At 41.9% G+C, this 23,434-nt stretch overlaps 1 protein-coding gene across 1 annotated transcript in view; it reads left to right on the top strand.

Annotated features, from left to right (window-relative positions):
• Positions 1–23,434, top strand: part of cpa6 (carboxypeptidase A6) — a 75,622-nt gene that overhangs the window by 3,809 nt on the left and 48,379 nt on the right. Inside the window, exons 2-3 of the mRNA XM_078215499.1 lie at positions 1,368–1,492; positions 22,549–22,702. Of these exons, the coding sequence (XP_078071625.1) occupies positions 1,368–1,492; positions 22,549–22,702 (279 nt within the window). The remainder of the gene's footprint in view (positions 1–1,367; positions 1,493–22,548; positions 22,703–23,434) is intronic.

Here is a 23,434-nt window from a genome sequence, read left to right as displayed (position 1 = left end):
TAAAAGAACCATTGTAACATATGTAACGGTCAGTGCTCATGACAATCTGCACAAATGGCAATTAGAGTGTGATCAGTGATCAATTGTACTCAACTATATTAGAAGAATGGAAAAATTGTATATCTCTCCAGTTGATGCTGCATGCTTGTGCTGAATTTGATCTATTTGTGTATGGAGTAAAAAAGGACTTATGATACATGAAAGAACTGTAAACTTAAGACATCTGCTTGATACCTAGATCTGTTCAGTGGTACACAACGCTAGTGCTGTGATTTCTTTCATTTCTATCAAGAGCATATATTTCTTCTTGGCTGCAGTTTCAAGAGTTGCCCAAGGCAGAGATAACATTATTGTTGAGGCACTGCTCCATATATCTTGCTCCTCACTGAATTACAGGCACAGTTTTTGCTATTTCATCTGCATTAAGTAGATGAATTCCTGAAAGCCTACTTTATATGACCTCAAATCTTATTTGGACCCTGGTTTCCTGCTAACCCTCCTTGTGCTCTTGCCAATCTTTCAACAACAAAAAATTGATCCTGCAGCAACACCCATATAACTATGTTTACCCAAAGACTCCTCTTTAACAGTTCCATAAAGTAATGCTGTTCATTCTTTAAAATCTGGCTGCACTTCTCTGGTGCGTTACAGATCTTTAATATCTGTGAAATTAGCATAATGTGTAAAGCTGCTCATTACTTGTTATTTGCTGAATGTAGATTTAGTAATCTCAAGCACCATTAGTGCAAGTCTAATCTGTTGTGTCTATTACACTTGCTTATTCATAGGAAAAATAAAGGATATGGGCAATAGGTATTGCTCACTCAATTTTGTTGATGTTAATGTTGAATATGTTACAATCTTGGACCTTTAGATTAATGGAGAAAACCTCTATTCTACTTAATGTAATTGTGTTGATTAGCATCTTGTATACAGGGTGAACATTTTAACAAAGCACTGTAGATCTGCGTCCATCTCACTGATCATCTATCGGTCACACTTTGGTGTTTGGTAACTCTTGGAAGGCCTGACATTATTGCCCCTGGAGATGCAAATTAAAGTAGTTTTTAAAAAGCTAACAGGAGAAATGAAAGGAGACAGACTGACTGACTGAGCAGGGAATATGAATCGTGATTTATATGTATTCAGCAATGTAAAAGTGGCCACAGAAGTTAAAAGAATGGATAATGCACTATTAAGTTAAGCTTATTGTTCCCGTGGAAGCAATTTTATTGAATTGTCAGCCTTAAGCATCACTAAGTAAATTACAATCCATTAATACATCACAAGAATAGTTATATAACAGAATATCAATTTATAACTGGAACTGAAATGCATAAAAATTACAAATTGCTTTCTGCCTACAGGTGGATTTATGGCAACCCAGCAGTATCCCATCTTTGAAACTTGGTGTTGTTGCAGATATACATGTGCCCAGAAGCAGTTCTCAACAATTCTTCTGGTCACTTCTGCGAAATGGAATTGAGTTTAAGTAAGTCTATAATTTATATTTTAAACTTGCATATTTTTGTCTAAATCTATGTTGATTTTATTTTCTACAAATTCAATTCAGTAACATAATGGTTGACAATTTAACTTACTTTGTACTTCTCATTTTCAGGGCTTCCTAATTAACACATCGTGTCCTTATTGAGTGGGGTGGGCAGGTCAATTTTCTCCAACACTTACCACACTGTGGCTTTAAAATCAGCTGCCAGAAAACAAATTGACTGGTCTGGTTTGTCGTTCTTTCAAATATCTCTCATTTTCCCATTGAACAGATGGTTCACTTGGCTTAGCATCCCCCCTTGTGGCACTGATGAAATTATGAACTTGCTGTGTACACAGGAACTTGGACCTTTACTATTTGCTATTACTATACTTGCACTGTTATCCTTTGGCAGAGTAAGAAGTACTCACCATCTGCTCACTTAACCCCCATTCCCACTCAACTGCTGACTACCATTTTCCTTTCTTAGCCCCAATGCTCGCTGACAATGTAAATTTTCCTTGCTTCTCTGCTGCTGATCCCTTCCTTGCATTATTGCTGTCACTACAACCCCTAAAAAATATCCCACACAGAACCCATTTTATCCTTGGCAACTATGACCTCATCTCCAACTTCCCTTTTCTTTCTAAAGTCCTTGAATGTGTTGTCATCTTCCAAATCCACGGAACTCCATTTCTGAAACCCTATCTCCAGTCAGGTTTTTACCATTATCAAAGACTGAGATGGTTCCTATTAGTCACAAATGAGATCTTATGACTGTCATACATTTTCCCTTTATATTTTCCTCCACCTCTCTGCAGTCTTCAACACAATTAACCATACTGTTCACGCCTCTCTTCCATTTTCCAACTCCATGTAACTTTCCTTTCTCGGTCGCATTCTTACTACCCAACCAGAGCAAAACTTTGTCAAACTTAAGTCAAATCATGGATGAACATTTTACCAAATATAATTTTTCAATAGCAATTTTCTCTTTACACTGAGCAGTACATTTTATTTTCTGTGTTTATTTGATTTGGATCCATCTATCTTGGAATATATTAACTTATTTAATTTAGCTGGTACAAATCGCATGGGTTGAAAGAATGGGGGTGGAACGGTGGGATTCTTCCAAAGAAATTCCAAGTGTCGAATTTGCATAAAAACTGGAGTAAATCCTGCTGGCCTTTCAGTGGGATTTTCAAAATGAATCTCCCACACTCTGTGCACTGCAGAGTGTACTAGTGTGAATCATGTTAAAAATCAGGGAGGCAGGGCCTATTCCCGCTGGAGAGGCCGGCAGCATAGTGCTGAGTGAGCCACTGCGCATGTGCCAATCTATCAGTGCCGAGATTGGCGCATGCACCGCACCCCCGCATTGCCGGCCTCTCGATTGCTGGCCAGCCCAATCCCTGGCCAGCCCCACAACCCCCGCATCGCTGGCACACAGACCCCTCTATGGCCCAATTGCTGGTCTCCCAAACCGCCCCCCACCCCTGCCCGACCCCCACCTCGATGATCAACCCTGATCACTGGCCTCACTCCCTCTGTCATCCTGAGTATAGTGGCATCCCCCCCACCCCCACCAATCTCACCCCCGCTCCTCCCAGGCACCCCCCCCCCCTCCCCACAAGGCCCCATCCCCATTCGGCAGTGCCGATACCTGGTGGGCAGTGCCAAGGTGCCCTAGGGCATTGGCACTTTGCCCCTTGGGCAGTGCCAGGGGGCACCCCTGGTGGCAGTGCCCAGGGAGCAATGCTCAGGGGGCATCCACTTTACCCCCAACCTCCTAGAGGGTCTCCAGAGCCCATCTTCATTCCAGCAGGTTCAGGTCATTAGCTCCCTGCAAGTGGGGAGCTATTGTAAACCCCGCTGGAATGAAACACTGCTGGCAAGGGTGGAGACTCTTGCGGCCCTGGAGATTTCAGTCCTGGGCCCGCTGATGAAATGTAAATTCTAATTTGAATAATTTATACAGCTCCGTGCCGATTTCTGGCGTGGAGCTGATGACGCCAGAAATCCAGCGGCCGGAGACTTGCGTAGGCCATAGCACCCAGCAGGAAGCCTGCCTCACGGCCACCATTAGAGCAGCGCAGTGGACCAGGAGAACAGTCCCCTGGAACTCTGTCAGTACATACAAGTAGAAACTGAACCAAAAAACAAGTTTATTTAGAAAAGAGAGTGTAAAACAAAACAAAATAATTGAATTTTATAGTATGATCCCAAAACAATAAAATAATTTCTGAATCAAACTGAACACTGTGCCATCCTCAGCAGGCATTTCCTCCATCACTGGTGTTGTAATGAAGGAAAGATCATTGATGAAACAGCTGAAGATGGTTGATCATAGGGCACAGCTGTGAGAAACTCTGCAAAAATGTTCTGGGGCTGAGAGGATTTACCTGCAACAGCATTTTTTATTGTGCTTGGTGTGTATCTAACCTGTGAAGCTTGTTTCCTCCAATTCACATCAACTTCAATTTTGCATGATTTGCAGTATGGCTGATTTTTTAATGACCACAGGAGATGTTAATTGCTGAACAAACCAAATCACAGACGGAGACTTGTTTCTGGACCATTATCCTTTGTTTCACATTCTGAAAATGAAAAGAAACCTCCTGATCTCAGCAGCATTGAATTCCAGGATCACTTTTGGGATTTTAAAAATTAAGATTTATTAACAAGGAGAAAAGAAAACATTAGCACATAAGGTTACAGTTATGCCATTAAACTAGTGTTTAATTGCATAACATCTCCCAAAAAAACTCACTTAATCATACCCACAAGTAAACATCTTCCAGCCAACACTCGCTTATAAATGAAAATCCAGTAATATTGAAGAAGAAAAAACTGTTATTGCTGTAGTAAACATATACCACATAACTTCTCAAACTCTCTTGCACTCTGCCGCAGAAAGCCAAGAAACTTCAGAGACAAGACTGCTTTCTGAAACCCAAGGCTTTTCTAGTTTGACTGTATGGCCGATTCAAACTCAGTACCTTCTCCCAGTACCATGCTATTCTCAGGATGTCTTCCCCACAGTCAACATCTTTCCTTAAGTATCCATTTTCCCTTTCATCTTTGGTTCCATTATGCTCAGCACCCCTTTGAACTTAACTTTCCGAAGATACAAAAATCTTTCATGTTTTTTTCTACTGCTTGCTTCTCCTTTCATATCAAATAAAACTTAATAACCTACCCATGTTTGCTCACGAAACCGTTGCAAGCTGTAAAGGCGTTTTACTGCCCTTTGAAATTTAACAGCTGTAAAAACCAAGTTCCTCTGTATCTCCTAATGCAATTTTTAAAACTCTTATTAACTTAAATCCACCTGCCTCAGAAAAGCAACCAGTATAATCAAGGACCCCACGCTTGCCAGACATACTCTCTTCCACCTCCTCCCTTCGGGACAAAGATACAAAAGTCTGTGGTCATGTACCAACAGACTCAAGAACAGCTTCTTCCCTGCTGCCATCAGACTTTTGAATGGGCCTACCTTATATTAAACTCATCTTTCTCTGTACACCAGCTATGACTGTAACACCACATTCCGCACCCTCTCCTTTCCTTCTTCCCTATATACTCTATATTATGCTTTGTATGTATAGCTCATAAGAAACAATACTTTTCACTGTATACCAATACATGTAACAATAATAAATCAAATCAAATCACCTGACCATAGCTTTATTAGAAAGACATGCATTTAACACCTCTGCTCCTTTTATCTCTCAATTCTCTCAGACCAGCTATCTCCACAGCCTTTCCCCAGCTTAATTAAATGAATTATACACACTGTCATATTATTATTTCCTTTGAAAAGAGTTAGGAACTATGTTGTTATGTATATATAAGTATGCATAAGTATACGGGATGCCACATCACTCACTACTGCACTGTGTACTGAAATAGCAATGCATATCATTCTGCAGTGCATGGTGAGAACTGGAAAAGTACACAGTGTCAGTTCCAGTATTTGTGTCTAAAAGTGCAATTATTTCAAACTTCTGGGAAGTAAAGTTTAAAGTTTATTTATTAGTGTTACAAGTAAGCCTACATTAAAACTGCAATGAAGTTACTGTGAAAATCCTCCAGTTGCCACACTCTAGCACCTGTATGGATACATTGAGGGAGAATTTACTTATGGCCAATGTGCCTAACCAGCACATCTTTCAGACTGTGGGAGGAAACCGGACCTTCCGGAGGAAACCAAACCCATGCGGGCATGGTGAGAATGTGCAGACACTGCGCAGACAGTGACCCAAGCTGGGAATCGAAGCCAGGTCCCTGGCGCTCTAAGGCAGCAATGCTAACCATTGTGCCATCGTGTTGCCCACCCACTGTGCCGCCCACCTGCCAAGATGTTTCCATAGCTGTGAAGAAACTTGGGATAATTACATTTGGAAACTTCAGTCAGATTTCACATTCTCTGGCAAGATCAGTGGCAGAGGTTCCTGATATGCATATCACAGCACAGGTGGGTCATAGATTTGCACATTTAAACCCCAGCAGCTGCTCAACATCCTTTTTTCCCTCAATGGAAGAATTACTGCTCCAAACTGTTAAGAAATCAGCTCCACTTTAATAAGATGGAGTGAGATTTCAGCTATGTTGTGGCCGGGTGAAAGTCATAAGAACATAAAAACTAGGAGCAGGAGTAGGCCATCTGGCCCGTGAGCCTGCTCCGCCATTCAAGAAGATCATGGCTGATCTTTTTGTGGACTCAGCTCCACTTACCTGCCCACTCACCATAACCCTTAATTCCTTTACTGTTCAAAAGTTTATCTATCCTTGCCTTAAAAACATTCAATGAGATGGCCTCAACTGCTCCACTGGGCAGGGAATTCCACAGATTCACAACCCTTTGTATGAAGAAGTTCCTCCTCAGCTCAGTCCTAAATCTGCTCCCCCTAATTTTGAGGCCATGCCCCCTAGTTCTGGTTTCACCTGCCAGTGGAAACAACTTCCCTGCTTCTATCTTATCTATTCCCTTCATAATCTTCTATGTTTCTATAAGATCTCCCCTCATTCTTCTGAATTCCAATGAGTATAGCCCCAGTCTACTCAGTCGTTCCTCATAAGCCAACCCTCTCAACTCCGGAATCAACCTAGTGAATCTCCTCTGCACCCCCTCCAGTGCCAGTATATCCTGTCTCAAGTAAGGAGACCAAAACTGTACATAGTACTCCTGGTATGGCCTCACCAGCACCTTATACAGCTGCAACATAACCTCGCTGTTTTTAAAACTCCATCCCTCTAGCAATGAAGGACAAAATTCCATTTGCCTTCTTAATTACCTGCTGCACCTGCAAACCAACTTTTTGTGATTCATGCACAAGGAAACCCAGGTCCCTCTGCACAGCAGCATGCTGCTATTTTTTACCATTTAAATAATAGTCCATTTTGCTGTTATTCCTATCAAAATGGATGACTTCACATTTCCAACATTGTACTCCATCTGCCAGACCCTCGCCCACTCACTTAGACTATCTATATCCCTTTGCAGACTTTCAGCGTCCTCTGCACACTTTGCTCTGCCACTCATCTTAGTATCATCTGCGAATTTTGACACACTACACTTGGTCCCCAACTCCAAATCATCTATGTAAATTGTAAACAATTGCGTCCCAACACTGATCCCTGAGGCACACCACTAATTACTGATTGCCAACCAGAAAAACACCCATTTACCTCCACTCTTTGCTTTCTGTTAGTTAACCAGTCCTCTATCCATGCTAATACATTACCCGTAACACCGTGCACCTTTATCTTATGTAGCAGTCTTTGGTGCGGCACCTTGTCAATTGCCTTCTGGAAATCCAGATTCACCACATCCACAGGTTCCCCATTGTCCACTGCGCATGTAATGTTCTCAAAGAATTCCACCAAATTAGTCAAACATGACCTGTCCTTCATGAACCCATGCTGCATCTTACCAATGGGACAATTTATATCCAGATGTCTCACAATTTCTTCCTTGATGATAGATTCAAGCATTTTCCCTATTACAGAAATTAAACTAACCAGCCTATAGTTACTTGCCTTTTGTCTACCTCCTTTTTTAAACAGTGGCGTCACATTTGCTGTTTTCCAATCTGCGGGAACCACCTCAAAGTCCAGTGAATTTTGGTAAATTACTAATAGTGCATTTTCTATTTCCCCCACCATCTCTTTTAGTACTCTGGGATGCATTCCATCAGAGCCAGGAGACTTGTCTATCTTTAGCCCCATTAGCTTGCCCAACACTACCTCTTTCGTGATAATGATAGTTTCTAGGTCCTCACCTGCCATAGCCTTCTTGTCATCAACTTCTGGCATGTTATTTGTGTCTTCCACTGTGAAGACCGACACAAATACCTGTTCATTTCCTCATTTCTATTTATTACATCCCCCTTCTCGTCCTCTAAAGGACCAATGTTTACTTTAGCCACTCTTTTTCGTTATATATTTGCAGAAACTTTTGCTATCTGTTTTTATATTCTGAGCTAGTTTACTCTCATAATTCATCTTACTTTTCTTTATAGCTTTTTTGTGGCTTTCTGTTGACCTTTAAAGATTTCCCAATCCTCTAGTTTCCCACTAATCTTTGCCACTTTGTATGCATTTTCTTTCAATTTGATACCCTCCTTTATTTCCTTCGATATCCATGGCTGATTATCTCTTTTTCTACAATCCTTCCTTCAACGATTTGTGCACATATACATCCAGGTCCCACTGTTCTGGAACCCTTTTTAGAAATGTATCCTTTGTTTTCTATTGTCTCTCCACATTCTTTCTCCCAAAATGAAACACTTCACAGTTCTCTGCATTAATTTTTATCATCCATTTATCCACGCATTTTATCAACCTATGTCCTTTTCAGGTTCTATGTTGTGCTCCTCACAGTTCTCAATACTTCCAAGTTTTGTATCATTTGCAAATTTTGAAATTGCGTTCTGTACACCAAGGTCTAGGTCTTAATATAGATTCAGGAAGAGCAGGTGTTTTAACACCGACCCCTGGGAAATTCCATCAGAACCATTCCCACAGTCTGAAATTTCACTACAACTCTGTTTCCTGTCACTCAGCCAGTTTCATATCCATGTTGCTACTGTCATCTTTATTACATAAGCTCCAACTTTGCCCACAAGTTTGTTGTGTGGCACTTAATCAAATGTCTTTTAGGAGTCTAATAACACATCAACAACAGTGCCCTTTTCAACCCTCTCTGTTACCTCTGTTGTGGGAAAAATCCACTAGTAGTCAGACTTCACGATTCAGAAAATACGATTTATTTAACGGAGCTCCGGGAGATAAGGCACAAGTTAGTAGAAGACCTTTTCTCGCTAGAATGTCGGGAGCGGTCCATCTTTATACTTTTTACACAATGGATGGACCGGTGATTTGAACATTATCACATCGTTTTAGGCAGGTACAAACAGATATAGACATTTAACATAGTATTGTTCTTATGAATGGGTACATTTCCTTATGTCTGTATCTATCGGTGGTTGGTTTCGCCTCATACAGGTGTTAATTGGTTTCCTCGCATTCATATTTCCTGCTCTTCCTATGGCTAATCTGTTCCCTTTTTTTCTGGTTTTCCTTATCTTAAAAGATATCTCGACCCTTGGCTTGGCTTCCTGAGGTGTTTGTTTACTATGAGTCACTGTCTGTGATTTAGAAATGGCTTGTCTGTTAGGTTTTTATTTAAAGTGATTTCTGATAAGTGGGAGCCGGTGTCTGCTTTTTTGGCTCCTTTCCCAGTTAACTATGTGCCAGGCAGCCATTTTAAAGTGTGTTCTCCTTGTATTTTCCCCTTACACCTCATTAAAAAACACAAAAAGCACTCAACAAATCCATGTTGACTTTCCTGAATGAACCTACGTTTACCCCAGTGACTATTAATTCTGAACCAAATTATTTTTCAAGAAGCTTCTCCACAACTGTGTTTAAACAGCCTGGCCCATATTGTTGGGCTTATTTTTACACCCTTTTTTGAATAAAGGTATAACATATGCAGCTCTCCAGTCCTCTGCCGCCACCCAAGTCTAAGGAAAATTGGAAAATTATGGTCAGCGCTCCTGCAATTTCCACTATAATTTCCCTCCATGTCATTGGATGCATCTCACCAGACAAACTGACTGCACTGTGAATAACTGTGTAAGTCCAACAAACTGGCAATGAGAACTAACATTTACCACCTTTATGAAGAGCTTTATAATGATGAAGCGAATCAAACATACCACTTAACTATGGTGCAGTGCAACACATTGTGTAATTCATTTAATCTATTATTACCCAGAAACTTTACGTATTGATATGGGTGAATGCCATTATTGCATCATCATTATGGCGCAACTTGTAGTAAATATAGGACCAATACTTATGAATAATAAAAACATGGAAATGTGGAGTGCGTGGGACTGGATTTTGTTGATCACTGGGAAAGTAGTTGCAGCGACTTATCCTTATCACTGGTATGTACTTTTGCTGAGCACTGTGAAAAATCGCTTTGAATGTCCTCCACTGTTCCTCAATTGTCCCACCGTAAAGTTTTTGCTCCCAGTCTACCTTAGGCAACTCCTCCCTCATCCCATTGTAGTCTCCTTTGTTTAAGCACAAAATATTGATATTGGATTTTACCTTCTCATGCTCCATCTGTATTTTAAATTCAACCAATTGGCCATCAATATGAGAGGTTCCATAAAAACCTAAAACCACCATTCACCTCCACATGGACCTGGCTGTGGCAATGAAGGCACCTTCAGTTATTTACTTTTTATTTACTTGTTCAGCTGATGTGAGCATCACTGGCAAGAACGGCATTTATTGCCTATCCCTAATAGCCCTTGAGAAAATGGGGGGAGCTGCTGCCTTGAACGCTGCAAATCACGTTGTGTAGGTACACCCCGAGTGCTGTTAGGAAGGAAGTTCCAGGATTTTAACCCTGCAACTGTGAAGGAACAGCAATAAAGTTCCAAGTCAAGATGGTAAAGTAAAGTTTATTTATTAATCACAAATAGGCTTACATTGACACTACAATGGAGTTACTGTGAAAATCCCCTAGTCAACACACTCTGGTACCTGTTCAGGTACACTGAGGGAGAATTTAGCATGGCCAATGCATCTAACCAGCACATCTTTCGGACTGTGGGAGGAAACCAGAGCACTTGGAGGAAACCCATACAGACATGGGGAGAACGTGCAGACACGCACAGATAGTGACCTAGGCCAGGAATCAAGCCCGGGTCCCTGGCACTGTGAGGGAGCAGTGCTAGCCACTGTGCTGCCCCATGTGTGGCTTGGAGAGGAATTTTCAGGTGGTGGTGTTTCCATGCATCTGCTGCTCTTGTCCTTCTAGGTGGTAGCACTTGTAGGTTTTGGAAGGTGCTGTCAAAGAAGCCTTGGTGAGTTCCTGCAGTGCATCTTGTAGATGGTATGCACTACTGCCCCTGTGCATCAGTGGTGAGATGAGTGAATGTTGAAGGTGGTAGATGGGATGTTAATTAAGCGGGTTGCTTTGTTCTGGATAGTGTCGAGCTCTTGACTTGTGCCTTGTAGATAGAAGATAGGCTTTGGGCAGACAGGAGGTAAGTTATTTGTCACAGAATTCCTAACCTCTGACCTGCCCTTGTAGCCACATGATTTTTATGGCTGGTCCAGTTCAGTTTCTGGTCAATGGTAAGCCCCAGGATATTGAAGTTGGGGGATTCATGATGATAATGCCAATGAATGCCATGGAGAGATGGTAAAATTCTCTCTTGTTAAAGGTGGTGATTGCCTTGCATGGTGCATATGTTGCTTGCCACTTAGCCCAAGCCTGAATGTTGTCCACATCTTTCTGCACCTGGACACAGACTACTTCAGAATCTGCGGAGTCAGGAATGGTGCTGAAAATCAGCAAACAACCCCATTTCTGACCTTAGGATGGAGGGAAGGGCATTGTTGAAGCAGCTGATGATAGTTATTCTTACCATATGGCCTTGAGGAACTCCTGCAGTGCTATCCTGAGACCAGGATGATTTCACCATTTAATTATTTGCAGATCCTTCCCGTTAGGTTGTGGAGATCACTCTAACATCAGTCAATCAGTTGCAAGGACCAGCATTCAACAACACTATCTTCCTCAGTACATCTAACTACATTGAACATGACATGTCCTCTGTAAGACAAATAATTAGGTCCATCAACTTCCACAGAATTACTGGTTTCTCCAGAGTACTATTGTTGTGATGTACTAGCTGCTGATGGTTCAGCATTTGAAACCGATTATTCTTTTCATTGGGAAGGATTAGTACTCGCTAAATGAACTAATTGTCTGCAATGTCAACTAATGATTCTGCATGTAAACTCACTATGAGTGAAGCAACCCCAAAGCAGATGTACAGATATCAGAGATTACTTCTCACAGCCATGTAAGAGATTATTTTTAAAAGTTTAATGAACTGTTTAGAAGTTACAGCTAACTTATATCTGACTTTCAGCATCTGATCCCAGCGATTTATAGTGTCATGTAGTTTGTCAGCAAAGGGAACCATTGCTGCTTGTTGACCAGGTCCCTGATTTCGTCATTGACCTTATCATGCCATAAATGGATTGAGGTTTCAGTAAAAAACAATATCCATATGGATATGAATGGGGGGATGCAAGATAACAGCTTGCACCGTCAAACGTCTCATTCCAGCAAATTCAGGCACAATACAGAATACTGCATTTAAGGTTCAGTTCCTACTAAAAAGGGTGGTGGTTCGGAGGTGAGGCCAGGGGGTGCCAGGGAAATAGTGGGGAGCCTGTTAGACTGCCTGAAACATTCACACCACCGGATAGGAAAGTGGATTGGCTGCCAGCTCCATGGAGGCAGGCAGCCAAATTACATAATTAAGGCCCCAGTTAGGACTGATTTTCCAGCCTCACCAGAACTTTGCCTGCAGCCGAGTGGCCCCAGCCGCTTTGGGAGAATGCCAGCTTAATGATGGCAGCCACCCTTGTGCCTGTTGGGTGCAGCGGGTGGGGGTGCTGTGCCATAGGAGCTGGAAGCTCTATCTGCAGAGGAAGCATCAAAGGCCATCCCATGATCCCAGTAATCCAAGCGAGGCACAGAGATTAAAGTGACCAGGCCACTTCAAATTTTCCACAGCTGACAGGCAGGGATGAAGTGTTAATCACAGAGCAACCAGAAATCACCATGCCAGGAATGATCTTCAGGTCTGCCAGGGGAAGCAAGTGCAGCCCAGGCACGAGACCCTCATTCTGGGGGAGAGCGGCAAGGTCAACCCCTTGCCCCAGTCTGAGCCAATCTAATCTCTAGGACCTTTGAGGGGACCCTTCCTCGGCAGCCTGGCAGCAGAAGAGGGCACAAGGGCACTGGACTTATCTCATGACTGCATGGTGGTGATGGGGTGTGGGGGGGGGGGGGGGTGATCTATTATTTGAATGGGGAGGGGGGCACCATTTCTGTTATGGGGAGAGGAGAATCTGTCCAATAACAGGGAGATCGGGACGCACTTTCCAACTCTAAAGAGCGGGGCTGGCCGGCATGAATCATGGAATGTATAAATTTGCATCCATGACGGGGGTGAATCCCACTGGACAGACGCTCCCAGTGCCAGCGACATTCACCCCCATTTTCACACCAGCAGGAGCATTCAGTCTGAAAGTGGGCGAATCGCAGCCATAATTTCTAAAGAGTTAAGCAACAAACATTCTAATTCTATTTATCCATCTGTATTTGCAATTAGAAAATATATCAAATTTCACACATTGCTCATCTGAACCAGGTGCTGTGCTGCACACGTTTAAGTTGGAAATTCAGTGTCAACTGGCAGGTAATTTAGACTTTGTTAAATTTCTTATGGGTTGCCATCTGTCCCTTGCCATGAATCTTGTTTGTCTAATGCTTGCTGATCTTTATCTGCTACAAATAACTACATGCAAAAGTTAATACTGTATAAAGTTATCATTCACTGCAATCAATCAATTCTTTCACATACAATGCACAAAATTAGTTTTGTAGCACTTGTAGACCATTGAATTTTGTCACCCATGCCAAACAATATGGATAATTGTCCCAAAAATAAACTAAGTGCCCAACAGGCAGGAATATCGGAGTTTTTCCCGCCATTGGGTGAGCCGAGTGGAATGAATCTCCGGGACTTTGAACAGAGTCCCTAACACGATTCAGCCCGTTAAAGTGGAGGTGGGGCCTAACCCCACCTGAGAGGCCGGCACGAGCTCCCTGAGCAGGCCACTGTGCATGTGCCGATCTGTCAATAGGGAGATTGGTGCAGACACAATGACCCCCCCCCCACCTCTCCCGATCGTCAGCCTCCCAATGCTATCCCCGGCCCGCCCCCACCTCCTGATTGCCAATGTCCTTGACGCCCCCAACCCCTGATCACCGGCTTCCTTGACCCCCACCCCCATGACCAGACTGACCCCCACACCCCCATTCCAGCCCGACTCCCCCACTCCCCATGGCCAGCATCGATCACCCCCTCCCTCCCATCCCCACCAAGTCCAATGCCCCCACCGGGCATCAGGCAGTGCCAAAGGCAGGGCCTAATAGGGTGGGACCTTTGGCGGGCGATCGGTGGGGGATCCCATTGCCACTCTGCAATTGGGCTGAGTGACAGAGAGAGGAACGCTAGTGATTGGGGGTGGCCAACGGGATAGAGGTGGGGGTGGTCTGCGGGGGGAGTCGAGGGAGATGTCGGGACTGCCGATGTTGGGGACAGGGGGTAATAGGCAGATCTGGGCAGCAGAGGGGTGGAGGAGCATCGAGGTGGGCTGGAGGCAGAGGGCGGTTGAGGCTGGCCCAGGCATGTTTGGGGGGCGAATGATCAAGCCATTTTGCCGTGGGGCGGGGGGGGGGGGGGGGGGGGTGGATGTCGCACGGCCAGCCAATGATCAAGCTGGTCAGCAGTCAGGTGGCCGGCAGACAGGGGCCACTGCGCATGCGGCAATCTCGGTGCTGACGGGTTAGCGCGTGCGCAGTGGCCCGCTCAGCGCTATGCTGCTGGCCTCTTCAGCGGGGATAGGCCCCACACACTGAAATTTCACGAGATTTACACCAGTGCACTCTGCAGTGCACAGATTGTGGCAGATTCTTTTTGTAACTCCCGCTGAAAAAAACAGCGGTATTTTCTCCAGTTTTTGCGCGAATTCGACATTTATTTTGAGAGAATCGCCCCTCCGGGATCTATGGCTATTGGGTTGACATCCTCTCAGGCCCATAAGGCCTGTCAGCTATCCAATTCAACACACTTCCCTACTCTTTGTCCACAGCCCTGCAAGTTTACCCTTTCAAGTATATATTCAATTTCCTTTTGAAAGATACTATTCAATCTGCTTCCACCATTCTTTCAGGCAGTGAATTCCAGATTGTAAATTTTAAAAATCCTTCTCATTCTCCCTCTGGTTCTTTTGCCAATTATCTTAAATTTATGTTCACTGGTTATTGACTCCCGTGCCAGTGGAAACAGTTTCTTCCTATCTACTCTTAGACTCCACATAAATATGAACATCTCTATTAAATCTCTCCTTTGGTTGCTGTAATCTAAAGGAGGACAATCCAAGATTCTCCCTTGTCCCCGGTATCATTCTAGTAAATCCATGGCCTTGACATCCGTAGTCAAAAATGGTTTCCAGAATTGGACATAACACTCCAACTGCAGTCTAACCAGTGTCTCATAAAGGCTTAGCATAACCTCCTTACTTTTGTATCCTAAACTTCTAATTATAAAGCACATATTTCCATATGCATGTGTCAATGAGAATGAAGTGGCAACCCCTCATTGCAACTGTCCAATTCTTCTGGTAGAGAGTTATGGTTCAAGCTAACCACCTGTCCACAGAAAAATGGACATTATTACAGAAACAGCCCAGACCTCAAACTGATGGATGTAAAGCAATGAAGAATGATTCATGTATTGTTAAGCTCAGAAACAAAGAAACTAAGAAAAATAAGAGTGAATTAAAATTTTCTTTATTACTGACACACATTTACGTAACAGGCTCTGAATGCAATCATTATATCCTGTTCTTAATTAATGGATACTATTCATTTTCATCACTTGTTGCCATTCTTTTAGGTTCTAAAGTGATTGGTTGCTTCTAGCATCGCAGTTGTTCCTTCATGAAAGCATTCTAGTATCCAGTTTCAAGGAAGAGGACAAACAGAATGAAGGAATAAACAGAACTGCTGCTCCTTCTTCCTAGGTAGTCCCTTGGGATTGAGGATGACTTGCATCCACTGCCTTTTGATGGTTCTTTGATGACTGATAAGTCCAACACATGATCTTGACAGACTGTGCCAGCTGAGGGACAAGTGATGCTTGATGGCTAAGGCAGGTGTGGTGTTTAAATGTTTGTGCATTCTCTCTGAACCTTGACTTTGCCTCTGCATATTCCTGATAAAGTCTCTCAATATATTTGATGCCTTCCCAAATAAATATTCTCCATTTCAGTTGGTCACAAGCCAGGGACTGTTGTGAATTAGAAGGAATGTTATATCTCTTCAGGGATGCTTTGAGGACATTACTAAAGTTTTCTGTTGTCCTCCTGGGCCCTGCTGTGACTGAGTTTCAAGTGGAACAGTTGCTTTGGGAATCTGGTTGTCAGGCATGAATGACATGTCCTGTCCAATAGAGTCTATTTTGAGTGATTAATGCCTCAATGCTGGGCATATTGGCTTGGGAGAGGATGCTATTGTTTAACCACTTCTCTTGGCACTGGATTTGGAGGATCGAAATGCACCACTAAATGTTGTAAGTTGGCCAAGTGTCCGAACCATATAGGAGTACATGGATCACTGTTGTCACAACCTTAGTCTGAGGTTTGAGATCCTGGTTCTCAAATCTGTTGGCCAAAGACTGAGCTGACACATTGGATGATGAATTTCATCATCTGTGTCTTCCTTCGTTGAAAGGAGGATCCCAAGCACTGGCGTGGTGCCAAATTTTAAGGTGCAGGAGCTTTAAGAAAATGTGCTAGCCATACATTTCTAAATCTACTCTTCCGATTTTTCCTATATATTCATCATTTATGTCCCAAATATCAGTAAAACTATGCTTTTTAAGCTTTAAAATATTAATGTCGGTAGGCATTTAATTTCAAACCATGTGGTGTTATGAATTATAGGTCTTTACTTACCTCTGACTCGGGGATGTTAATATAGAGAAACCACTGATTTTCTTGATTTATTTTTTAACCCAGACCTTGGTGTAGAGGGCACAATTTCAAACTTCGAAGATGATGCAAGGCTTGGAAGTATTCCCAACTGTGGAGAGGATAATGATAGACTTCAAAAGAATATGACAGGCTGGTGGAATAGGCACACACATAGTAATTGAAATTGAATGTAAGGGAAGGAAGAGGAAGGGGGAAATAGGGATTGGAAGGGGTAAGAGAAATAATGCGGGGTGGATGGGATTGAGACTGGGAGGAATGGGGTATGAGTAGGATTTGGAGAGAGGTGAAGACGTGTGGAGGATTGAAGGAGAACGGGAGGAAATGTAGAAGGGAGGAACAGTGTGAGTGAGGCAAGGAATGGTCAGGAGTGATGAAGGAAGAGGGTGGATTTTGACTCTCTTCCCAAGGTTGCTGTGTTGGAGAGTGGAGTTTGTACATTCTCCCCATGTGCGTGGGTTTCTTCCAGGTGCTCCAGTTCCTCCCACAGCCCAAAAATGTGCAGATTAGGTGGATTGGCCATGTTAAATTGCCCCTTAGTGTCCAAAGATGTGTAGGTTGGATGGATTAGCCATGGTAAATGTGTAGGTTATGGAGATAGGGTGGGGAGAGAGCCAGGGTAAGATACTCTGTCAGTGAATCGGCACAGACTCAATGGACCGAATGGCTACCTCCTGCACTGTAGCGATTTTATGATTCAAAGATGATTTTAAATGCAAAGAGAGGCACAGTAACAAAAGTGATACAAGACTCAGAACACATGAGACAAACTGGCAAATCTTTATTCTTGTTGTAAAGCCTTACTGAACAAGCTCTTCCTATTAATCACTCATTGCTTTGATGGTGATGTTAGGAGGGAAAGTGGAGCCGTTCCATTGAACAGTTATTGTTCTTCCTATCATTAAACTGTTCAGTAAGTTATTTTTGAAATAAAAACAAAATATTTCTAATTAAAGTTGCCGAGAAACTTACTGAATTTGAAACACTGAAAAGTGGGGGATAAGGTTCATTCTTTTACCTTGCTCAACAAATCCTATCCCCATAAAACTTGATGTTCATGTAACTTTTGCTAGCCAATTCCAGGATGGATGTAACTTTTGGATCAGAATGTAAAATTGCCAGAAAAAAGTGCGTGCCAAAAATATATGGACACTGGTTTAGACATTAGGTTAAGTAACTGCATCCTCCTTCTGCCACCTTCAGGACACATGCATATTGTTTAATACTTGACACCGTGGTCTATATATATATTTTTGGTAATTAATGTTTTCCTAATTGCTTTGAAATCTAAATTGCATTCAGGTCCCTGATCACTGACGTTTGTATTCTTGGTGTTCATTTTGGACAAGTAGACATTCTAATTGTTGTGGCTTACCTCCATTTGGATATTGCTCAATTAACACATCACTGCTGCACAAAATTGTCCCGAGACATCAGACAAATGCAAAGAGATTTCTCAAAATATGACACACCATGAAAGAAGATATAGCAGTGGAAGCAGAAATTGCTTTCAATGCTGATTTAATGTTTGATTTCTATTAATAAGCTTTGCATTACTAAGGGCAATGACTTCAGAACTTTGTTTTGTATCCTTTTTGTTCATGTGGTATATCTAGTTTGGGACCCTTTGTAACTTTTCTAGCGCCACCCGATTGTAAATTGAAATTGTGAGAAGTGGACTGTGCAGGCAATTTTAGCGGGATTCCTGCTTCTTGGTTCAGTAGTCTGACTTAGTGGCCCTCCAGTAAATAAATTGCATAGTGTTCTGAAAAAATAAATTAACTACTAGGATTGCTCATATAGTTTAAAATGTCTTTAAAAGGATAAGCTGATTTGAAATTCTTCCACTTCAAGTCTTTACTGTGGACTCTTCCAGAGCAAAAGAAACAATTCCCTCCCTAACGGCATTGTTGGTCAACCCACAGAACATGGACTGCAGCGATTCAAGAAGGCAGCTCATCATCACCTTCTCAAGAGCAACTAGGAATGGGCAATAAATGCTGGCCAGCCAGTGACGCTCATGTCTCACGAATGAATTTTTAAAAATTCCATCTTTTAAAACAACCCGTCAATGCTTTTGAGAAAATTGCAGAAAACATTTAGTTCATCAGTTATTTGGTTCATTGCAAATTTAACATTTATGAAACCAAATAATGATTTGGTTTCATACTCCCCCTCCATCCTAACCCTCCCCAACCTCCCTCGCAGCCGTGCAACAGCGAGTGAAATTGACCCGACAGACTGGCTTCAAAGATTAAAGCTGCTCTAAGTTTCGATATTCTTTAAGTCACTCTAACAGGTCCTAAGCTTTGGCTGCTCAGTGTGGATGATGAGCATTCTACTTAAAAGCCCAATGTTTGGAATTGTCTGCAGCCCCTCTCCCAGCCCGGGTCAGAGGTGCTGGTGCAGTGCGCCAGAGGCACTACACCCCTGCTCCCAAAATACAGAAAATGGTTCACATTTTCCAGGATCCTGCTGCTAAAGAGAGAGGGAGAGCAGATAGATGGAGGTATGTTCAAAGAAGCAGGTGCCCTGTTAGCTGCAGTTTGCTAGTGACTCCTGAAGACCCATGCATATGGGAGAAAATAAGGGAACTTCATACCCTTTATTCCAAGTTCATTGTAATATATGAAGGGGAAATTCAAGAAATGATGTTGAATAAATTCTTAATTAATTTATATTTTTATAGCTCTCTAAAGATATTGATCATGTTGCCTTCTTAAAGAGGAGGACTATGGGAGTGAAATTCCTCTAATTAATTTTCATGAATAGGTTTTGAATCCTGCTCTGGACACACCCCAATCATTTACCAAAGATAAATTATTTCACCCTTTTCACTCCTCAAAAATACATGAAGATGTTTTGCCGCAGCCTCATTCCAAAGAAGATAATTTCAAAATTAAAGGAATGTAGATGGTCAGAGGAACACAGAGCACACAAATCACAAATGTAATTGTTGACTAGGGAAACAATTTGGTCCATCTAGTACATTATTTCACAGAAACTCACAATCTCTCATCACAACATCTATTTCTTAAATGATTCCACTGTCTAACCTGAAAAACTATTCCATGTATTAATTACGTTTTGCAAGCAGATGTGCTTCCTGATATCAATTTTAACATTGCCTTTTGTTAGTTTGTACCCAATCCTCCTTCCAATACCAATAGTTTACTTTGCAGAAATATTTCGGATTAACCTTTTCTATTTTACTTAGAATATTATATGCCTCTCTCATTTACTTACTTTCCAGGCTGGAGTTTGAGTTTTCTAACCTCTCATAACTTACTCCTCTGACATAAAGGACATCCTAATGAACCTTCTTTGCATGAAGTTTCTTCCAGGACTTGGATAGGCCTGTGGTCTCTGGCCAAAACTGAATATAATTCTCAAGGTACAGTGAGAACAAAGCATTATACAGCTTCAGCATATAAAACAGAAAAAAAGTGGTTCCAGAGAAATTTGACTTTATTATGAATTTAGAGAACAATTTCAGAATACAGCTACGCTCCTGATACCATGGCTGTAATTCTCTGGCCATTCACACCAGTGGGATTCCATGTTTCTGCTGGCAGTGCACCCCGTGCCGTGGGTTTCCCAGTGGTGTGGGGTTGCTTCAGTGGGAATTGCCATTGACTGTGGCAGGACCAGAAGACTCCTGTCACTGAGAACAACGCTGAGGGGAGGCTGGAGAATCTCACCCTGTAGAAATTGCCTCTTTTACATGACAAAGCAATTTTACAACAGCTGGATCAATTTTGAAGAAACCTTTTCTATGGAATGCAACTGATTCTCCAGTCCCAAAGGCATTAACCACACAACTAACCAGCAGTCTTACTAATTATTTTGCCTCTGGTAGAAGCATTTGCATTGATGTCTGCAGAACCATTATTCAATTAATGTTTAAATGTTGGTACCTTCTCTTCAATATGGGAAGTAAATTAATATAGTCAAATAAAGCATTTTAAATGCAGCTTTATATTACATTCCATGCTCGCTAGTGTTGTTGGTCTCGATCAGTCCTGGCACTTTATATTTGATGAATAACTAGCTGTGTAAAACCCACATTTAATCAGCCAAAAGTAATGAAATATAAAATCACTAAAGGTTACAGCACTTGACATGTGTCATACTTGTTAGAAATAAAATAATAGTGGTCCAAGAAAGAATAGAGTAAACCTTTGCAGATAGGATTTGAAAATTAGATATTTTTATTTGAAAGAGGTGTATTTTAGTATTAATATTATGAAATAAAGCTACTTCTGACACCTAAATTTTCTTTATTTTTGGGTTTGTTTGGGTTTGTTTCAATAAAACATTGTCATAAAATGGTTACTTCAGAGAAACTGGAATTCCCTGGATCTGGTAGCAGTCTCAAGGTTATGAGCAATTTTTGTTTCACTCAGTCAGTCCATCTAAAGTTAGCAACAGAAAATGTAAAAGTAAAAGGCTTACATAGTCAATTGGGCTTTGATAATCCTACTCTTCTTCCCCACTTCCAGTCCATTCCCATATGTTATACAAACAGTAATAAAGGGATCAAACTTGAAAAGAATTGTAACATAAAATATGATAATTGCAAATGATCACAAGATAATAATAGTTGAGCTTCACCGGATTGCATTTGCTGAAATAGTTGTCAAAATGACTGATATGCAAAAGCCATTGAATAGCAAGTGAAAATGATAATACCAGTGAGTTTGTATTCCACTCCATGCCTGGAATATTGATTTGTGAGGAGAGTTACTTCTTTATCGTGATTTATTTTTTCAGTTGCATTTGTTGTATCATCAAAAAAATATCCTGGTCATCCTTTTCAGGTAGGATTCTGAGGGAGATAGAACTTCAGGTATGAAATACCTTTTGGAAATCCAAATACACTATATATTCTGGTATTCCTTTATCCACCCTGCTTATTATATTCTCAAATGAATCTTATAAATTTGTCAAACATGATTTCCCTTTCACAAAACCATGTTGAATCAGTTTGATTGTATTATGATTTTCTACATGCCCTACTTTAAATAATGGATTCTAACATTTTCCTAATAACACAACAGATGTAAGTGAACTGGTCTATAGTTTCCTGCTTTCTGTCTCCCCCTTTCTTGAGTAGAGGTGTTACATTCGCTGTTTTGTGATTGTAAAGGACCTTTCCAGAATCAAGAGACTTTGGAAGCTATAATTATTGTATCCACTATCCCTGCAACCATTTCTTTTAAGATCTCATGTCCAAGGAACTTGGCTAGGATGGGTGATGGTGGATTGGTTGGAAGGAACTTGTTTTTAATTCTTGACCAGCGCATGCATGCAAGAGCACCAAAGGGACATATAATCATAGAATCCCTACAGTGCAGAAGGCGGCCATTCAGCCTATCGAACCTGCATCGACAACAATCCCACCCTAGCCTATCCCCATAACCCCATGTACTTTCTCTGCTAATCCCCCTGATAATAGTGGACAATTTCGCATGGCCAATTAACCTAACCCACACATCTGTGGAGTGTGGGAGGAAACCGGGACATAGCTGACACCTAAGGGTAGAGAGCCTGACAGCCCACCCAATTGGTGGTCAGGTGCCAGATAAATGCACACATACGATAAGACCATAAGATATAGGAGCAGAATTAGGCCATTTGGCCCATTGAGTCTGCTCTGCCATTCAATCATGGCTAATAAGTTTCTCAGCCCCATTCTCCCACTTTTTCCCCATAACCTTTGATCCCCTTACCAATCAAAAACCTATCCAACTCTGTCTTAAATAGACTTTTATCTACCAGGCCCATGCAAATTAAGTTCTCTCCCACTGACCCCACAAACTCCAAGGGCACCAACATACACAATCCTGGCGAAACCTTCTGAATCACATCCTGCAAATTGTTTCCAACAGTTTGTTTAAATGCAAATACTCACTGTCTACATTGTTTTTTAGGACCCTTGTTTCTGATCTTCAGAGACTAATAGATATGCAAAGTGGTGCTAGACCTCGCTTGCGACGGTCAAATCCTCTCTACAGCTATGAAGTCTATCATTCTTTAGAAGAGGTATGTAAATTAAGCTACAACAATTGTAAATGGTGGTTTTATTTATTCTTTATCTGAGCAGTACAGGTACTATTGCTGTTCAGTAAACCATGACCTTAGTCTAGAGTTTGAAGTCCTGGTCCTCAAATACAAGCCAAATGCTGAGCAGCACATTTGAGGCATTGGTGAATTTCATTATCTATGTCTTCGTCGAGAGGAAGGTCCAAAGATATTTTAGTGGTCCACCTTTCTTAGGATCTCCCTTTGATCTTAATGAGGGGATGTGTTGTGCAGTCGGTTGGAAGAGGACTTTAGTTTTCCAGTGTTTAATGAAAGGTCCATTTTCGCATATGCTTTGGTAGAGGAGTCGACAATGACCTGGAGTTCAGTTTCTCAAGTGAGTGCGCACACAAGGGGTAACCAAGAAGGTAGATGAGGGCAGTGCAGTTGATGTTGTCTACATGGACTTTAGCAAGGCCTTTGACAAAGTACTGCATGGTAGGTTGTTGCATAAGGTTAAATCTCACGGGATCCAGGGTGAGGTAGCCAATTAGATACAAAATTGGCTTCTTGACAGAAGCCAGAGAGTGGTTGTAGAGAGTTGTTTTTCAAACTGGAGGCCTGTGACCAGCGGTGTGCCTCAGGGATCAGTGCTGGGTCCACTGTTATTTGTCATTTATATTAATGATATGGATGAGAATATAGGAGGCATGGTTAGTAAGTTTGTAGATGACACTAAGATTGGTGGCATAG

Source organism: Mustelus asterias, chromosome 7 (genome assembly GCF_964213995.1).
Source record: "Mustelus asterias chromosome 7, sMusAst1.hap1.1, whole genome shotgun sequence".
Classification (NCBI taxonomy): Eukaryota; Metazoa; Chordata; class Chondrichthyes; order Carcharhiniformes; family Triakidae; genus Mustelus; species Mustelus asterias.
This window is presented reverse-complemented; position numbering and strand designations above follow the sequence as displayed.